The sequence below is a fragment of the Molothrus aeneus genome, chromosome 3, assembly GCF_037042795.1.
Source record: "Molothrus aeneus isolate 106 chromosome 3, BPBGC_Maene_1.0, whole genome shotgun sequence".
Taxonomy (NCBI): domain Eukaryota; kingdom Metazoa; phylum Chordata; class Aves; order Passeriformes; family Icteridae; genus Molothrus; species Molothrus aeneus.
In genome coordinates this window covers 101,209,066-101,227,659 of record NC_089648.1, presented here as the reverse complement: position 1 = coordinate 101,227,659, position 18,594 = coordinate 101,209,066, and the positions used below count along the sequence as shown (strand labels likewise).

General features: G+C 36.0%; 1 protein-coding gene across 4 annotated transcripts in view; it reads left to right on the top strand.

The window, feature by feature from the left end:
• Positions 1-18,594, top strand: part of EPHA7 (EPH receptor A7) — a 163,035-nt gene that overhangs the window by 52,194 nt on the left and 92,247 nt on the right. For all 4 annotated transcript variants that reach the window (XM_066547497.1, XM_066547498.1, XM_066547493.1 and 1 more), the window contains exons 4-5: positions 2,615-2,770; positions 3,638-3,973. In XM_066547497.1, the coding sequence (XP_066403594.1) occupies positions 2,615-2,770; positions 3,638-3,973 (492 nt within the window). The remainder of the gene's footprint in view (positions 1-2,614; positions 2,771-3,637; positions 3,974-18,594) is intronic.

Here is an 18,594-nt window from a genome sequence, read left to right as displayed (position 1 = left end):
ATAAGTTAAAGGGGTGGTTATTAAATGTGGTCACAAGCCTCTTAGTGGACAAAAAGCTAATGGAATGGTAGCATGATATGAATGCCTGAACCTGCTGCCTGTGTTATGCTGTGCAGGAGAATAATTGGCTTTCAGTCATGTAAACTAGTTACAGACACTCAGATCCTTTGAACTCTAATAAGAAATGAAATGCACACTTACTTTAAATGGTGAGTGACTAAGCATATAAATGTCTTGATCAAGTCATCAGCAAAGAAAAAAAAACAAAACAAAAAAAAAAAAACAAAACAAACAACCAAACCCCAAACTGAAAAGTAATCTTCTGTTTACATTTTGTTATTTCCGTCTGAAATCTTTATTTTACTCTCTGCATCTTTGCCGTGTAATGTTCCCTGCTGAGAAGGACAGACTGGAAACACAGTAGGGAACTTTACCTTTTAAGTTGCTCTTTGCTTTGCAGAGGACTACATGTTGGCAGTTCCGGTGTATTTGTCCAGTGTTTTGTTTGGTATAAGAGGAACATGACAATTTAAGAAAGGCAGGAAACTATTATTTGGTAATTTTAGCTACATTTCAATTGCAAGTGCTAAAAAAGTGGACAGAAGTTTTAATGCATTTTTTAAGGTACCTGTATACAAATCTGTTCAGCTTTTGTGTGCTTCAGTCAGAAAATTCTGAAACAACCTTGGATGAAGGTATAAAAGGATAATTTTGAGTTGAATTTGCCACATGCCTGTTGAATTCACAGGTCATGTTTATCTAAAGTGCTTCTCTAAAATTCTTTTTGTTATCTTTTCTAAAGAGCATATGTAACAGCTCCTGTGGCAAAATCAAGCTGTGGCACATTTTGCAAGCAGAACTAGATTTTCTTCTAATGCAAACTTGTCCCCCTTTGTCAAAATCAAATCTTTGCATGCTAATTAGCTCTGCCAAATAATTTAGCTTCCATCCACTGGGGTATTTTTTAGCACAACAAACTCTAAATGTTACGGCTATTTTAAGCATATTTTTCTTAAAAAACTTAGTATATTGATAGAGTAATAGACAGTCCGAATTTCCTACTGTTGTGATCATTGTTGATTTACATAATTCATCAGCTTTTATCTGTTGTTGTCTTAATTATTGCTGCATTTATTTTTTTTCTCTGTTGCATAAAATTAATCAGACTAATATGACTCATGTTGCTTTAGCAACATTATGGGTCCAGTCCAAAGGCTATTAAAGTCAAAGGTACTCCTCATTGACTTAGTGAGCTTTGGATAAAGTTCATTGTTTTCATGCTCTTTCCATCTCTGCAGTACCAGACAACTGAAATAACTGTTCCTAATACCAGTGTCTTTTGATACTTTGCATTTCTGTTCTGAGAAAATATCCAAGCAAATATGAATGTAACCAAAGTAAATTCTCTCCCTCTGAATACAGAATGACTATTTAACTAGATTTAATATTTTGATACCCAGTACAAAGTTTCACCCTCTGTCCCTTTCCTTTGCATTCAGGTGATGGCTTTAGAAGGTCATACTGTCTGTTAGGGTTGGAAGAAAAAAAGAAAAGAGTTATATAGTTTGGTTGAAAATACTTCTGCTTTATGAGAAGGTTCTGGAGGACTTTTGTTTTGCATGTTGACGGTGTTTGTAAGTTTGCCTGTAACCCTGGTGTTGAAACTGAGTCTTAATCTGTGTTCAGTTTTAGTGTTGTTGGATCCCCACTTCTCTCTTCCTCATTCCTAAAAGTTCTCATAGTTTATACATTCTTAAGTTGTCTGTCTAGGTTGCAGTGCTCTGCTTGCAAGTCTAATGGTTGATGTGTTTCATGTGTGTTTCTGCCTTGGGAACTGTGGCAGTAGCTGCAAGAAGTATTTCTAAACATCAGCATTGTAACACAGCACATTTTTTAATTTCATGGGTTCACAGTGAACAAACCAAAGCAAGAAGTTCTCTTATATTTCCTATTGTCTAGCTTTTGTCTTTTCCTTGAGAGTTTTAATAAGTTGATTTCAACCTACTTGTGTCTTTCTGTGAAACTGGGAAAAGCAATTGAGAAGTTTGTGCTGTCTGCTCTCCTCCTCTTTCTTAATGTTCTTACCACAGTCATCTTTTAAGCAAATGTTCATGCCTCGTTCTTTCCTCAGGATCAGGGATTTCTGGTGGGTTACAGATTCTTTGGATTTCTGAAATCAGGGAAGAATAAATTTTGCTCCAAAAGAACTAGTTCAGATACTGTAAACACTTCAGTGGCCTTACAGCAGATCTCTAGAGTGTTTTCCTTTTGTTTAGGCCTATTGCAGGCACCCAGATATTTCACACCATTGTTGGACTTTTCTTTGGTGAAAAACAGATGCTTCTTGTATTTATGTGGCCCTCTGTTTTAAAATATTGTACTGCCAGCTGTTGAGGTACATATAGTATATACTTGAACTTATAAAAATGCCACAAAATCATTAACAGCATCATCTGAAGAAAAAGAAATTGTGATCATATCTTGATTGAGCCAACATAACAGAGTGGGCAGTTTAGGTGTTTACAGAAATGTGTACCTTGTGTGACAGAAACAAAAAACGACAGGATAGAAGTCCCTGCAAATCTAAATCTTAATTTGTTTTGTTCTGCTTTAGCTTGTGGCCGTGGGTTCTACAAATCCTCCTCACAAGATCTGCAGTGCTCCCGCTGCCCTACTCACAGCTTCTCTGACAAGGAAGGATCTTCCAGATGCGACTGTGAAGATAGCTATTATAGAGCACCTTCTGATCCACCATATGTCGCATGCACAAGTGAGTGACTCATGAATTTAATAGTAAAGGACGTTGCTTAACCAACCAGGTGCAGCCACTTGCAGCGAGTAGTTTTGTCTGGCTTTTCCTGGGTTTGAAAAGTACATTTGCAATGGTAAAAGAAACTGAAAGGCAGAAAAAGGGTTGACAGTGAATACAGAATCAGCATAAATATAATTTTCAAGTTTGCTTGGTACAGCTTTGGAAAACATTGCATGTTGCATAAGTGCATAACTCACTGTAATAGATATAATACAGGCCCAGTTCTCCCTAAATTGTTGCAGACAATATGCGTTATGTGATATAATACCAAAATTAGTAATGTGAAAAATGAAAAGTAGCCTCTGTGGAGCTGCACTTTGATTGAACTGTAATTGGATCTGACTTAAACTTCTAACTGCAAATAGATTGGCTGACACAGATTGGTGGTTCAAATAGTGGAAGCCTCTTAAATTCAAAATATCACTAAATATCTCTGTAAATCATATCAGAGCTGATAACAAAAACTAGATGCAGCTTGTGCAGCATGTTTAGAAGAGATGAACAAACCCCATATGTGGAAAACCTGTAAAAGAGAACTTTTAAGGTATATTAACTATTCCTTTTAATTATGCAGAAGAGAAACAGCTAAAAATCAGTTGCAGTAAATATACTGACAGTTGTTGTTCTGATGTCTTAATGGAAAATAAATAAAGCTCTTACCAAATGAGTTCAAGAATGCTTTTATGCAGCCTGTACTAAAAATAATGAAATGTTTAAGTGAAGAAAAATGCTTCAAGTGTTTTCTATCTCAGTAATTAAAATGCTACCTGTGTGTCCCACTGTGATTTTGTGTAATTACCCTGGACTTCTTTGTGTATTATGTAGGACCTCCATCTGCACCACAGAACCTAATTTTCAATATCAACCAGACTACCGTGAGTTTGGAGTGGAGTCCTCCCGCTGACAACGGGGGAAGAAGTGATGTGACCTACCGCATTTTGTGCAAGAGGTGCAGCTGGGAGCAGGGCGAGTGTGTTCCCTGTGGGAGTAACATTGGATATATGCCCCAGCAAACTGGATTAGTAGATAACTATGTCACTGTCATGGACCTGCTAGCTCACGCTAACTACACGTTTGAAGTTGAAGCTGTGAATGGGGTTTCTGACTTGAGCCGTTCCCAGAGGCTTTTTGCAGCTGTCAGTATTACCACCGGCCAAGCAGGTAAGTTTTCATCACTTATGAATCTCAGCACTGTGAGACTGAGAGAAATTTGGAACATGCAAACTATGGATGCAGTAAATCAGGAGCATGTTTAGTGTGCTTTGGCTCATTAATCTTTTCGTCCTGCCAGCTATTTAATTTGAGCTTATACTATTTCAGGATAACCTGTACTGTTTCTTGGCCTCAGGATTGCTTTCAGAAAGCATTCACAGAAGACTTAAAGAAGACATGCAGCTTTGTGATTAAATAGAGTTTTTAAACCTAGGAACTTTTTCTTTTATTTTGTTTTCACTTCATTATGGTTAATTCCCTAGTATTTGAAGATAAAAAAAATGTATGTGAGAGATCTATGCAGACTTCCTTTTTGAATTTTTAAAACATGTATGGGACTCCTGGGTCACTGGAAGATGATTTGGATTTCTGATGGTGTTTTCGGTGTTAATGTTTGCCCTCAGGACAATATTTCTGATTTATCTTATATTTCCAGATATTTGATTATGAGATGCAATGAGAATGTGATGATTATTCTTTGTTTCTTCTATTTATCATAATCTGACAGGTGAAATGTCAGGGGAAATAAAATCAAACCAGCATATCACCCCAGGGAAAAAAAGGGTTTCAGTTCTGCAGCTGAACAAAAAAAAAAAAAAAGAATTTTCAGATTTAGGTTTCTGAACTGGCCAGTTGCTTTTTGATAAAATTACAGACAATAGTATGCTGTGTTCCTAAAGAGAGGATAGTAAAGCTAACTTTTTGTAATTTTAACAATCTTAAACAAAATATTGTTTGCAAGATGTGGCTTTCAAAGGAATATTAAATAGTATTTTTACTATTACTTTTAATAGTAAAAGAAGATATAAACTGAATATCTAATGTTCTTACTTCCTGTAAGAACAGCTGACTAATATTTTAAAGGATATTTCATACTTATGTCTTGGAGGAAATTTCAATGACTGTGAATCATGGATTTGTTTTTTTTAGTGCAGTAGAAATGATCCCCTAAAGTAATGTGTTCAATGGAGAACAAACTCACCAAACAGGGTAAACAAACAATAAAAACTGTAATTATTTTGTACTTTAAAGATAATAATCTCAAAAAAAAAAAAAAAGGGACAAGAGATTTAGTTCAAAACCTTCCTTCCTTCCCCCCAAATTTAGGATAGTTGATATGTTTGTTGAAGTTTGGCTGGTGTATTTAATCTCCCTGTAGTGCTTTTATGGATTCCAAGAGCACATTTTACCTTATTTTGGAGCCATCTCTGTGGCTGAAAGGATTGGTCTCTGTGTTCATTCAGTTCTTGAAGTTTATGATGAGATTTTCAGCATAGAAAACTTACTCTGAGACTATTTTTGTACCACAGATGATATTATTTTGGCACCATGATTTTTCATCTTCAAAATAATTCTCCAAACATGCACAGGTGGACAGTGTTCTGCTCTCTGTAGATGACTGTACAGAACTATCACATGAAGAAGGGGATTTGGACTTTTTCCTATTTAGCTGAATCAAATTGGCTTTACTTTATGTGCTTTGATGGTTCAGTGGCACACAGGGTAAAGGAAGAACCAGTGCAATTTAGTGGCTAGTACCACATCTCAAGAAGATGAAAAAGCCTTTATCAAAAGTTTGTTGTATTTTCTCCTAGACAGCTCATTATTGTTCATCATTTTGTGTTGTCATAGTCAAGGATTTAGAAGGCTTTTATTAGGCCAGAAGCTATAATATGGTTATCCTGTTCTGTCTTAAATGTAACACAAGCCATGTGATTTTATGAAATGATCCTCAAATCAAGCCCAGAGGTGTTAGTGAAACTATAGCTTGCATATATATTTGAGGCAGCATCTAGACTTTACTAAAGATGTAATCAAAAATCTTCAACATCCCAGACAAGCATTTCTTAGCATTTCTTCAAAACATAGCATTTCTTCAATGTAAGACCATGACTCTGTTCCTTCCCTACTCTCTAGTTTCCTGTGGGATTACACACAGACCAGCATTTCCCAGGATTTGACACTGTTTAGAGAAAGGGTATGACTGAAGCTTTGCCTGTTTAGCACTTCTGAATATAAAGATTTAGAGGCTTCCAATTTGGCATCTAAAATGAATATACGTGGGGGACAGATTTTGGAAGAAAAAATGGCTTTAAGCTTTTTTTGTTGCAGTTTTCTCTGTAAAATGAAGGTAACCTTCATTTTTCCTTACTAAGCTTTTCAAGATTTTCTGATTAGAAGTGCCACATAATGCAGCTTTTTTTTTTTTTTCACAGAATCACAAAATTTTTGTTAAAGAAAATACAGACATTCAGAACAAATGCATTTAGAAAAAGACCTTTTCTACATTATTTTTGCAACAGCATGTTTTGGATCCTAATACTGATTTCTTTGGTTTCTCAAGGAGGAAAATATTTTAGGTGGAACAGATTGATGACTATAATTGAACAGAAAGAGACTGGTTGCTCAAAGGAAACTGTTATGCTTCTGTGTTTCTCTTTTATTTTACTATAGAGAGAAAGAAAATGTTGGATTTATTTATAGCCAAGTAAACTAGGATTCATGCAGCTCTCATTTGTTCCTGTGTGACTGTTCTGTACTTCTGGAAAAACTGACTTTTTTCTGTGCCCATATTGCTTTTTATGTGTGTAAATGTGTCTAACTAAACCTTCTTCACATGTTATTATGCTAACACAATAGGTGGCTATATATAATTACTGGGTTCACCAGTTGCACAGAGGATTGCAATGAGATTTTCCCTTTGTAGTTTTGGTTTAATTGAATTGCTCCTTTGTGTCCATAGTCCCAAAATTCAAATCATTGTGTAATGATAACAGGAAATTATTGATAAAAGAATGGGGTTATAGAATACATTCAGCGTTTCTTCGCCCACATATAACAAGCTTCTGATGAGACAAAGAGAGCATGCCACATAAAAGAGCCAGGTGGTGATAAAAACCTATTTATATTTGTGTTTAAAAAAAAAATACAATAAAATGACTGCAAGTGGGTAGGTATCATTTCACATCACTTAAATATATATTTTTATATATACACGTATGACACATTGCTGTTCATTCCTTGTTTTAAAAAGACTTTGTGACTAGGCTATCAATTGTCATGTGGTTTATTTTTATGCTTCAGCCAAGAACCATGAGGCTTTTGGTTTTGCTTTGTTTTCTTTTTTTTTGACAAGATTAAGTACACAAAGTCCCCCAGGAGTAAACCATCTTTGTTTCATATCTTGCCTATCCTGCATCATATAAAGAATACAGGATGTCATCCCAGTACTGCAAGCTGATCTATGAGAACGCCTGCATCCTTGTAGAATTCAGATTTGAATGTGGCTAAGCTCTAGTTACAATTAACAAACAAAGAGCTGCACCTGGCAAACAGCTGACAAGCCCTACCTTTGCAAGAATGGGTTTTAACAAAGATAAAATTGACCACTTCCCTGATAAGATATTCCCCTTTCGGTTGTACTGGTAGTTCCTTTGGATCCATCAAATTCCTTACCAAATTTTACATTTTTTTCCATACAACACCCAGAATGGAAATTGGGTAGGTTTCACTGCAGATGAATATTCATTGTATTTTGGCATTCATGCATTTTCACTTTACAAAATATGCTTCAATGACAATTTTATAGTTTTTCTGTTGACATTTTTGCAAAGGTAGTGTGTTATTAAAACTGTCTTTCTGCATCCTTTCCCCTGGGATGTTTCTGGATTAACAATGGCCTCATGTCTGGAAAAGTTATATACACCCAACCTACCCTGGCCTTGATAAAACTTAGGTTATTTCGAATGAATACCAAAATTTATCAGGGTTTGAGAAAATTCAAGTATGTGTCCTGAGCCAGTTTAAATTGTCTTTATAGTAATTGAAAAGAAAAAAATCACATCCAAGGGGACCCTCATCATGCCTCATTACCGTAACTAAGTAAGACAAACAGAAGTTAAAATGTAATGCCAATACCTGTCCCGAAATGTACTCATGGCTCTTGGGAAGGGCGCACTTGCTAATGCTTGCTGCTTCTTCACAGCAGGAGAAAGGTGCCCCACAGCACTCTTAGGTCATGCTGTGCCTTCAGATGCACTTAATGCTGACAACCTCAAGTGGTTAAAAAACCCTTATCCAGTTCCATAATCAAGGCTTACTCTTGAAAAACATTGTTTTTTAGTAACAATGTCCTTTGTATATGTTGATTTGCTGCTATTCCATTTTTACTTCTTAGAGTTCAGTTTTAAGACCTTTTCCTACAAAAGAAGCACATTCCAAATTTCACAGTTAAAGTTTAAAAAAAAGGAAGCTGAATTTGTCAAATTGGCATTAACCCAGCAACTTGAACTGAAAAAAATATTGCATGGTATAAAATCATGACTATTATCAGCAGCACCGTTGATTTACATGACAAGAAGAAATGGCTGAATGCATAAATGCAAATATATGGGATGGGTTCTGCCTTTCTTAGGTAATTCTGAAGTCTCACTAAGTAAGAGAGACACTTCACATTCTGTCATGTTACATTCTCCTTTCATTCTTGCTCCTTATAATTTTTCTTTTCTTTGTTTCGTTACTCTTTTTCCCAGCTCTCAATTAACCCTACTCATTTTTTAAAGTCTCTTCTTTCATAGCCTCTGCACTACTGACCATCTATTTGTTTCCTGTTCCTGTCAGTCTCACTTAAGCCTGACTTTTCTTCAGCAATGAACTGTCCCCCAGCAGAGGCAGCAATCAAGAAGATTGGTGCCTGCAGCTTTCCCAGTCACTATGACCTCAGTGTTCTAGTCCTATTCTCACTTCCCGCCTTTCACCAGGCCATGTTGGTTTCTTCCCATAGTGCCATCAAGTTGTTTTAATCTACCTTCATCTACATCTTCCATCCAATGTTCACTTCTGGTGCTACATGACAGCTTATTACAAATAGTTTTAGAGTTCAACTTAGCATTTCTTCAATGTTTTCCCATTTCAGTGGACTTAATTTAGCTATAGGTTCCCTTGGCTATTTCCTGCTAATGATTTTACTTTTCGAGCTATGCTTCATCTCCTAACGTCCAGCTGTTTTCACACATTAATATGGCTACATCATCAGTATATATTTTTTAAAAGCAATTCCTCATGTAAAAAGAATTCAGATTATAAAAAGTAATGTTTTCTTTTTACCAAAAGTGTTTCACTTGTTGAGCTGTGGGAATTATTTTACAAAAAGTCACTTTTCGAATGTAATATTCACTAAGTGCTTTCATTGAACTGAGGTTTTTAGAAACATATATGTGATTATGACTGCATTTGGGTTACCTTTTTTGCTTATTTTTTTAATGGGAGCTGTATGGATGTCTGTGCTTATTCTTAATAATATTTAAGATATATTTTAATATTTTAAATTTTTTTTCCTAGACCAGTAGGCAGAAAGCATAGCAGTGTAAGTGTTCTGCATTTCATGGTCATCAACTATAAAGGGAAAAAAAGAGTAGAAATTAGTTGCATATGATAGTTATTATTCTTTTACTTTTTTAGATGTCTTTTCAGTACATTAAAAGAATGGATGAGGCTATTTCTGTGGAGCTAAGGCTGCCTATTGATCTGCAATCACATTACCCTGAACTAATATCACAGATTTTTTTTACAGGAGGCGATAACTGAGTTTATACCTGAATTAAACTGATGGATAAAAACTTGATAAGAATCCAGTCTCTGTATAGCAAATACCATCAGATCAAGGAAAGCAGTTTGTTCATTCCCTGATTATATCAGGTCATATTTAATATTGTGACATCCACAAGGTTACAGAGATACTACAGAATTGCAAGTTTGGGGCATTATTATAGATTATTAAAAGTTAGATTTTTCTTCAGGAGTTTCACAAAGAAGGAAACATCTGTCTAGTATATAATATGATATGGCACATATATTTGGGAGTTTTGAAAATACCTTCTATACATACACAGAACATGTATATTCACAAAAAATTTGCAATGACAAGCAGTGCATTTTATAAGAAAATGAATTGATATTAATTTTTTTTTCCTACTATTTAGTTCTAATTTGTTCCAATATTTTTTACTGAAAGATAAGAGAGATAAAAAAGCAAGCAGATGCTAGCTGTGTTGCTTAGGGTCTGATCCTGCACCACTGAAGTCAATGGAAGCTTTGTCATTGACTTCAATAGGAGCAGGATTTGAACCTTATGCTCTATCAGAACACACAGGAACAAATGCAATGGGCTCTCTGTCATCCTGAAAGGAAACTTTAACTTCATATCACATTTTGAGTCTGACTATGTCAGGTTTTTCCACGTCAGTTTGTGACTGAATGTAATTGGAATTTTTTGTATAGCATACTAAAAATATGTTGTTGTTGTTTTGGGTTTTTTTTGGGGTTTTTTTGGGGTTTTTTTGGGTTTTTTTGTTGGTTTTTTTTTTTAAATGGATATCAGAAGTCTTGCCTGTCCAGCTCTATCATAAAAGCTTTTTTGGAAGAGATGTAATAATTTTTGCTAAGAAACTAATTTTTTTCTATAAGGTTTACATGAATTTTACAATAGTTAGAAGTGAAAAGAATGGGAAGCTACACTGTAGTGTAACTACACAAAGATAAAGTAAAGCTTCAGCTTCACAGAACAGAGCTCCAAATTAGAAATGGTCTGATTAAGCTATGTATGTTGAATGTTTGGTGGCAACCTGCTCAGAGAAGCATGACAGCCGCAGGGCTATTGACTTTCCTGTGCACTGAGCTATTGAAAAAGCAGGTTATGTCACCATGGTCTAATGTACACTACTCAAGAATAATTTCACCAGCTGCACAATAAAAAACTATGTACTTGAGGAAGAAAATGAGCAACATAAAGTACAATTTCTCTGTGGAAAGGAGGGATTACTTTACTGATGTTGCACAAAGGACTAGAAGCCCCCTTTTTTATTTTAAAAACATGGACCAGCTATCTCCTCAATATTTATGAGTTCAACCAATTGTGTTCATAAAAACAGTAATGAAAAATTAACCCTGATCTAAAAAAGCAAGTATTAATATCACACTGTCTATGACCAATCTTTGAAAGGTTTTTAAGATTAAAGAGCTCTACTTGTGACACCTGCTGGGTGAATTTTTAAACCCTCCAAAATCCCTTCTTCTTCCCTTCATCCATAGTTAGTTTTTTTTCTCATGTCAACAAGTTCTTTTTAACAGTGTAGACACTCTTTGCACTTTTTTATACTTTTTGGGAACTTTAATACATAGTTCTGTGACAACCCAGCTAGTGTCAAAGACTTCCAGGATAGCTGCACTACAAAGACAAGAAATCGCTTCATATATTTATACTTGGTGATACACATTCCAGAGCAGCTAATTAACTTATGTGTGAAGAATGTGCAACTTCACAGACCTTTGATTTTCACAACAGAACAACATCCCCAGATCTTCCTTTTACTGCTTCTTGTGAGCAGTATTATGGTAACTGGATTAAGATATAAATAAGTGCAGGACATCATCAGTAGGAACTCTGAACTCAGTGTTATTTGTTTCAGACCTTTTGAAGAATTAAAGTGCCATTGTCATTAAAACAAACAAAACCTTTTAAGTGCTCAGATGCTTTTTCAATGAGAAATGAACATCACTGTTGAAAGGCACTATTGCAAGTGTATAAGTGCTACCAAATGTGAAATCCTAATTAAGGTTGAATGTAGTGAATTGAAAAATTCTTAGACTGTAACATCTCTATATAGTGAAGCATTTGATGACAGCATGGCATGGAGCCAACCTACTGTAATGACTCCTGTGGAAATCTTCAGAAGAGAGAAGGTAGCTTGTATAGGGAGAGCTAAAGAAGTTTCTTCATTAAGCTTAAATGATGCCATATAGAATTGTCCAGAAATTTAAAACAGTGTATTTCCAGTTTCCTTTTTTTCATGTGTATTCTCTTTAGAAATATAGTCAGAGACTGTTCTGCTTCTCTTTTGGAGCACATAATATTTTATTCAGTTATGTATTTTATATTTGTTGCATGTGCCAATAAGCCTTCTTTTTTTAGAAGGAAAACCAGATTTGGCTAAATGGGCCCTCAGTGGAAAAATACAAGTCTTCCTCTTCTGGCTCATGGCCTTCTGGCAGTTTAGGGAGTATTAATGGCCAAAGAATAAATGGTTCACCTCTGGCAGGAAAGCTTGAAGAGAGACAAATTCTGTTAAGAGATGGGTATGATCTTTCTAATGGTAGTGGGGTAATAGGAAAGGGAGACATCTCCCTTAATACACCATTGCTGACTTACCCACTATGACAACCCATGGGTGTCAGCAGATTTTTCAGGTGCTGGAATAGTCTCAGTAATTAATAGCCTGGACAATTTTTGCCAACTTCAACACGTCGCTGCCCTATGTAGTTTCCTCTGCTTTGTATGTGATAGAACCAGCCCTGACTCCATAGGGCATGTTCCTAAGTGAACAGTTTTATCTACTACTCTTTAGTGAATGTATTGTTTTGTACAGTTAAGCATTTCTGTAGTCATTCCCTGTGACAGTCAAAATATCTAATTGGTTCTATTTCTAGAGAGAACTCTCAGGGCAATTTACTGAGGAAGCCATGGTTGAAGGCTGGAAATTGACAACAATAAAAGTGTTATCCAAAGTTCAATAGTTACTGTTAAGATAGGAGATGCTGATTATCTTTTTCTTTGCTTCGTTAGTGATGAATGGAAGCAAATTTGATGCAGACAGCAATCTGGTGGAATGATGCAGAGCTATCTATGAAAACATCTGTACTAATCCAACAATGCAGTAAATTATAGCTACAAGCAAACGACATTGATCCAAGAGGATCATTAACAGCTTTAACCAACTGATCCAAGTAATAGGGTAAATGAGAGAACATTATCAAGATCTGATTTTTACAGCTGTCAGCTACAATTGCTGAAACACAATTGCCACTTCCTCTCAACTTCAACTATTTTATGACTTAAATTTAGTGTATCCTATTGTGGTCAGCCAACAAGGATCAATTCAGTGGTAAAATACGCAGGAAAAAATTGCCCAGTGATCATGCACTCCATTTACCAGGAGGTCAGTCACAAAGGGAGAGGTAATTGCTGCAAGCCAGCAAAATTAATCGGGGATGAGCCAGAAAGGATGATGTATGTTCTGTGACAAAGTACGTGACAGAGATGTACGTATAAACCTGTAGCTGCTTGCCTTGTTGAGGACACAAGGACGAGAGAAGGAGACATGTGAAAAACAATTAGCATGGCTTCAGAGTGAGCAATTCTTAATTATCCATAACATGTCGACATCAGATAATTAGTGTCCCAATTTTTAACAATATTTGGTCATTAACTACAGTAGAATAAGAAAGATCAAGAACAGAGCCATTTGTCTGAGCTAAGTGTTACATAATGGTGTCTACATGTGAACATAATACAACTAAATCATGCTCATGGTAATGACACAGAAATCTTCTTACTGTGGGACCAATATAAATGTCCTCAATTCGAGCTTATAACAAGCTGCTTTTTATGTTTCCATAAGGTAGTTTATATTTGTTGGCAGCCTACAAAATAAATAAGACTGTAGTGATAGCTGTAGTTCAACTCCCTGACTTGCTGCTTTTCATTTGTACATTTAAATTTTCACAGCAAGTGTCAAAAGCTGTGTGACTCAGACCATTTTTAATATTAATGCTAATTAAGAAGAGGTCATTTCTAGCTCAGATTTCTAAACATCTAAGGCTTTGTGAGCATGCTAAGTACACATCTCTTTGGAAAATTTTCCTTCAGCTCCTTTATCCTCTGTCAATGGTTTTTGACCATTTTCAACTATGTTTGACAGATAAGAAGAGGTCTTCAGATCTTACCTGTCATCAATGGGCCAATAAAGACCTCATTCCTTACTGAATGAGGTAAATGGTGTCAGACACAAGAGAATCCACATGTGCAAAAACACAGAAAACCTTAAGACAAAATATTCACAGAACTGCTTGAATTTTTCTAGTGTTATTGCAGGAAATCTTAGAAGTGCAGAATGGGATGTTTCATATCTTACTTCCATCTTGTTTCTGCTGTATAAGAAAAGGAGAGTGAGAGACAGATACACACGTGTACATGCAAACATACACACACCTACATGTAGCTCGATCTCCTTTTAATCACTCTTTCTTCTAACTTTTTAGTATATTTTTCATAATTTTTCAGATAGATCTTGCTTCCTCTTAAGTAGGTTTAAGATTAGGGATGAGGTCCTGTCACTGTGGTTCTTAGCTTTGGCTTTGCATGAGCCCTCCTAAACTCGTATCTGCATTTCAGCAGCTTGTACAAAATTAACCATTGAATCTGGTGTTCTCTCTCATATGCGTGTATGGGCCTTCTGTTTCTGTATCTGCCATCTCATGTCTGCTGATGGATCTATTTGCCATCTCTCCTTTTGACCTTTTCTGTCTGTCACGTAAACGTTTCTTTTTTTTTGAGAATCCCATTTCCTAATGCATCATGGAGAGCTCATAGTTTTCCATAATATCCAAACTCCTATCAGGCAGTAGTGGCTGAGTCAGCAAAGCAAATTCAAAGCTAGCAAACCCTGATGCTTATGTGGAGAAATGCCATTTATTTCTCTAAAGAATCTATTTAAGTTCATACAGCCTCTAATCATGGCTGTGAAATGAGAAATTGGGTGCTAATATTTCAGAGCCAATACAGTAATGATGTGTCTCTGTGGACCTCCTGTGGAATTATTCCAAATATTCCCTTGCGTAGCTGAGATCAAAATTTCACCCTTAGTTCTAATTTTTTCTATTGCAGCTTAACTGGTAATGAAGAGGGAAAAGTGTCATTGCACTTTATATTGTGTAGAGTTAATCGCGTGAAATATTTTAGGGCTAAGCATTCTCCTCTTTGATGTTGGCATTAAACATTAGCATTTAAATCTTTGGTGGATATTTACATTGTTGTAGTCAGTGGAGATTGATAGGTTTCTTTAGGGAGTGATTTGGAACAGAAGCCAAGTTTAAGAATTGTGCATTGACTTGTCCTTAATTACAGAGGAAGCGTTAGATTACCTTCCCTATTTAGCCACCTAAATTAACTGGCAAAAGTTGATGACTTCAATGCCCTCTTCCTCCCACACCCCACATACACAAATGTTAATTTCTGCCACAATGTTAGCATTAAATATTTACATGATTTTATTTATTTTCAAGAGAATACTAAGCAAGCAAGCAAGCAAATTTTAAAATAGTTTGTCTGTGGGATTTTAAAACTCTAGAAAATAATTTCCTTGTCTTATTAGTAATTCGTGTTATTATGACTCTTTGAAGCTGTTTACCAAGGACTGAATTAACCAAGGTGCTTAGTGAGGATATTCATATACAGGTGTGTCCTGAAAATAGGGATATTTCACTTAATTGCAGTTTATAGCTTTAATGTTAAAAATGTTTTAAAAATGTAAAATACTTGTTCTATGATTTATTTTTATTATAATGCTAGTTAAGAGTCCCCATTAGGATGGCAGCAGGTGCCTTTCAGCTTATTTTGCCTACAATAATGCAGTGATGGTCACCCATCAGTGTTACAACCTTCCCTATAAAAATGAATTTGATCAGCCATGCAGTGGCACAGAACAGCTTCAGTCACATAACCTTCAATGAGCAGTAAGTAGAGAAAGTGAACTCCTTCACTGAACTCTTGGGAGCTGTTTCTCAATGTTTTCCCTAGCAGGTACCCCAAGTTCTCAGAGTATTGTCACATTCACAAAACTTTGGAGAGTTAATTCTGTACGCCAAAGAGACTGCCTTTCAGACCTATACTGAGAGGTTGGTGGTGATCTCTCAGGCAGACATGTCCCATCTCATTTAGCAGTCTGTAGATCTAAACTGATAGCTCAAACTCCTCTGGAATACCAGCTACAGGCATTGGGACTCTTAAAGAAACTAATGGGTGTTCCCTGTTTACCAAAGCTAAGCCTGCTCGAAAGAGATCAGGATTCACCCTCTCTTCCTGGCATGTCAGGGCTCATACTTACAAAATTCACTTATTGTGTCTCTCAAAACAGTGTTCCCAGGCTGAGATTGCCAGAATTATACCCAACTAGCTAAGCATGCTAACAAAGTAACAGTATGAACAAGCATGTGTTCATACTCCATTCTCAACTCTAGTGCCATTTACTTTACTAGATTAAGTTTGCCAAGTCTCCTGAGGTAAATTTATAGATCAGGAGGTCTATAAAATTTGACTTCTTGCAAAATATTGTAATGAGACAATCTCAAAGTGATAAACCTATTCATAAAATCAGCACAGCTCCTTTTCTGGAGGAAGTACCACAGCTGCCAACTGCAGTGAAGTTGGTAAGCTGGTACTATGCCTGTCTTGGTCACACGGTCATATAAATTTCTGTGAATGTAGAACACTCCTGGGAACAATCATAGCTTGTTTCATAAATTCTCTTTTGAAAAAGGTTATGCTTTCTATTGGATCCACAGAAAGTACTTCAGTTTGTAGTTCCTGTTTTTAAATTTGCATTATGTTTCAATACTGACTTAAATCTTCCTTTCCTGTACTCACTATGAAGCCTAGGGAAGGTAAAAATATTCAGGGAATGTGTAAATTAGTTTTGAAGCTATTGATAAAACACACAGAACTGTTGTTTGAAAATGTGGGAAAACCTCAAGTATATTTTTGATAGAAGAAATTTAGTAAAGAGTTTCTAGAAAATGTTCTCTTACCTATTTATGCTTTGATTCAGAGTCAGTGGTAAGATTCTCTTTAACTCTTATAGGTATCTAAGCCATTTAAAATGAATACTAAGGACAAATAGGGTGGCACAAAATTGCTTTCTATTGAACTACCTCTGAACAGCCAGTATTATTCAGTATCACAACCTAGCACACATTAAAAAAAAAACCAAAAAAACCCCAAAAACCAACATAAAGAGAAAGTGGTCATTATTGAACTGTTTTCATACATTGGTCCTTTTTGATATATTTTAATAATCTCAGATGTTACATATAATATAAGGTTGTTTAGAAATTTTCTGTAAAAATGTGGGATTTGGGAAATGCTTACCCCTGTAAACACTCCATTTTCTTCAAATATGGAATAAATACTCAGGAATTTGCATAAACTAGCTGTAAAAAATAACTCGGTCCTGTGGTTTTGGGGATTTTTTCTGTGTTCAGAAGTGCATGTAGTGTAATGTTTTGAACTCAGATTGGTGCATCTCAGGGGGAGCTTTGGTGTAAAAGGAGTGGATTTTGACCCATGTAGCTAGAAAGTAAAAGTCAGTGATCTCCATTAGACTGTATATCCCGCTGGGTAGTATCAGTTGCCCTTTTGTTATTGTAAGCTCTTTCTCTTACTTTTACTGTTTAAATAAATATATTGAAGCCAAAGAGTTAATGACAAATTCAGGAAGTCTTGACTTAGCGGTGATGAAGTGAGATGCGTTCTGTGCCATTCAATGTACACAATTTATAGCCCCGTTTGATTACCGTGGCATGTCCTCCGCCTGTAAGGATTGCACCCGGGGGACCAGTCAACTTATTAATTCATCACTTGCTGCCTTTCATGGTGCAATAGCCCTTTACAGCGTGCAAGCAGAGAGATCCAGGAATCTGAAGGCTGCCGGCCGGCTGGTTCCACTCTAGCTGCCCCTTTGTGTGCAGGCACAATGCTGGTAACTTTTCCCTGGGCTCCTCTTTCTCGGAGGCCACCTCACCCTCCTTTTGTCTTACAATAGGAGCATGGTTGCAGGGACTTCCAGGGAGGAACGGCCTTCCACAAAGTTAACCTGTAGCTTTTTTAAGTGCCTTTTGATTTATCTGTCACCTGATCCATCAGCAATGAATAATTTTCATGGAAGGTGCACTTTAATTACCTTCCCATTTGACTAGCATTATCATGCCCTATCTAGGTAATTAATCTCACAAAGTATCCAATTTCAGTCTTTATTGCTGGCAGGCAGGCCTTCTGAATTATATGTGCTTGAATGGGCATTGGGTCTGTTGTTAAACCAAATAGGCCATGAAACAAATTTTGGGTCCTTTCTTTTTTTTTGTCTTTTTTTTTTTTTTTTCCTCTTAGCTTAATGGGTTTGTACAGATGTTGTGGTCTAGTTGCTTTTGTTGACATAGTTGAGATTTGCATAATGTAAAGTAGGAAAGGGCAATGGTAGAAAATGGTGGCTGATAAAAAAAATAATTAAAAACACAGATCATAAAAGTAAATCAGTCTCTAAGAAATAGTTACCAGGTTGTGAAACTAGGTACCAAAAATAATAATTTTTTTTTCTCTTGAATAATGTATAACTCTCACAGTATGAGCTCTGTATGCCAAGGAGTTACTTTGTAGAACTGGTGCGTTTGCAGGATAAATTAGAAGTCCCCCTCCCAATATCAGAGTAAGGATTTCAAATTGTGTTCAGATTTGTGTTTCATTGCTATGTGGGTAAAAGATAAACCTTTAAAAATGTACTATTAAAACAGAAGATTAAATAGCATGGCCATAAATTTATAGGTGAGGCTGTTCTTTTTTCTTATGTCTGTCTCATTACAAAACTGGTGAACAGCTATGGTATTTAGGAAACAGAAAAAAATGCCTCACTGGTTAAAAATAAATAATTTCATGGTGCAAATCTTTCATTTCTTTGCCTACAGTT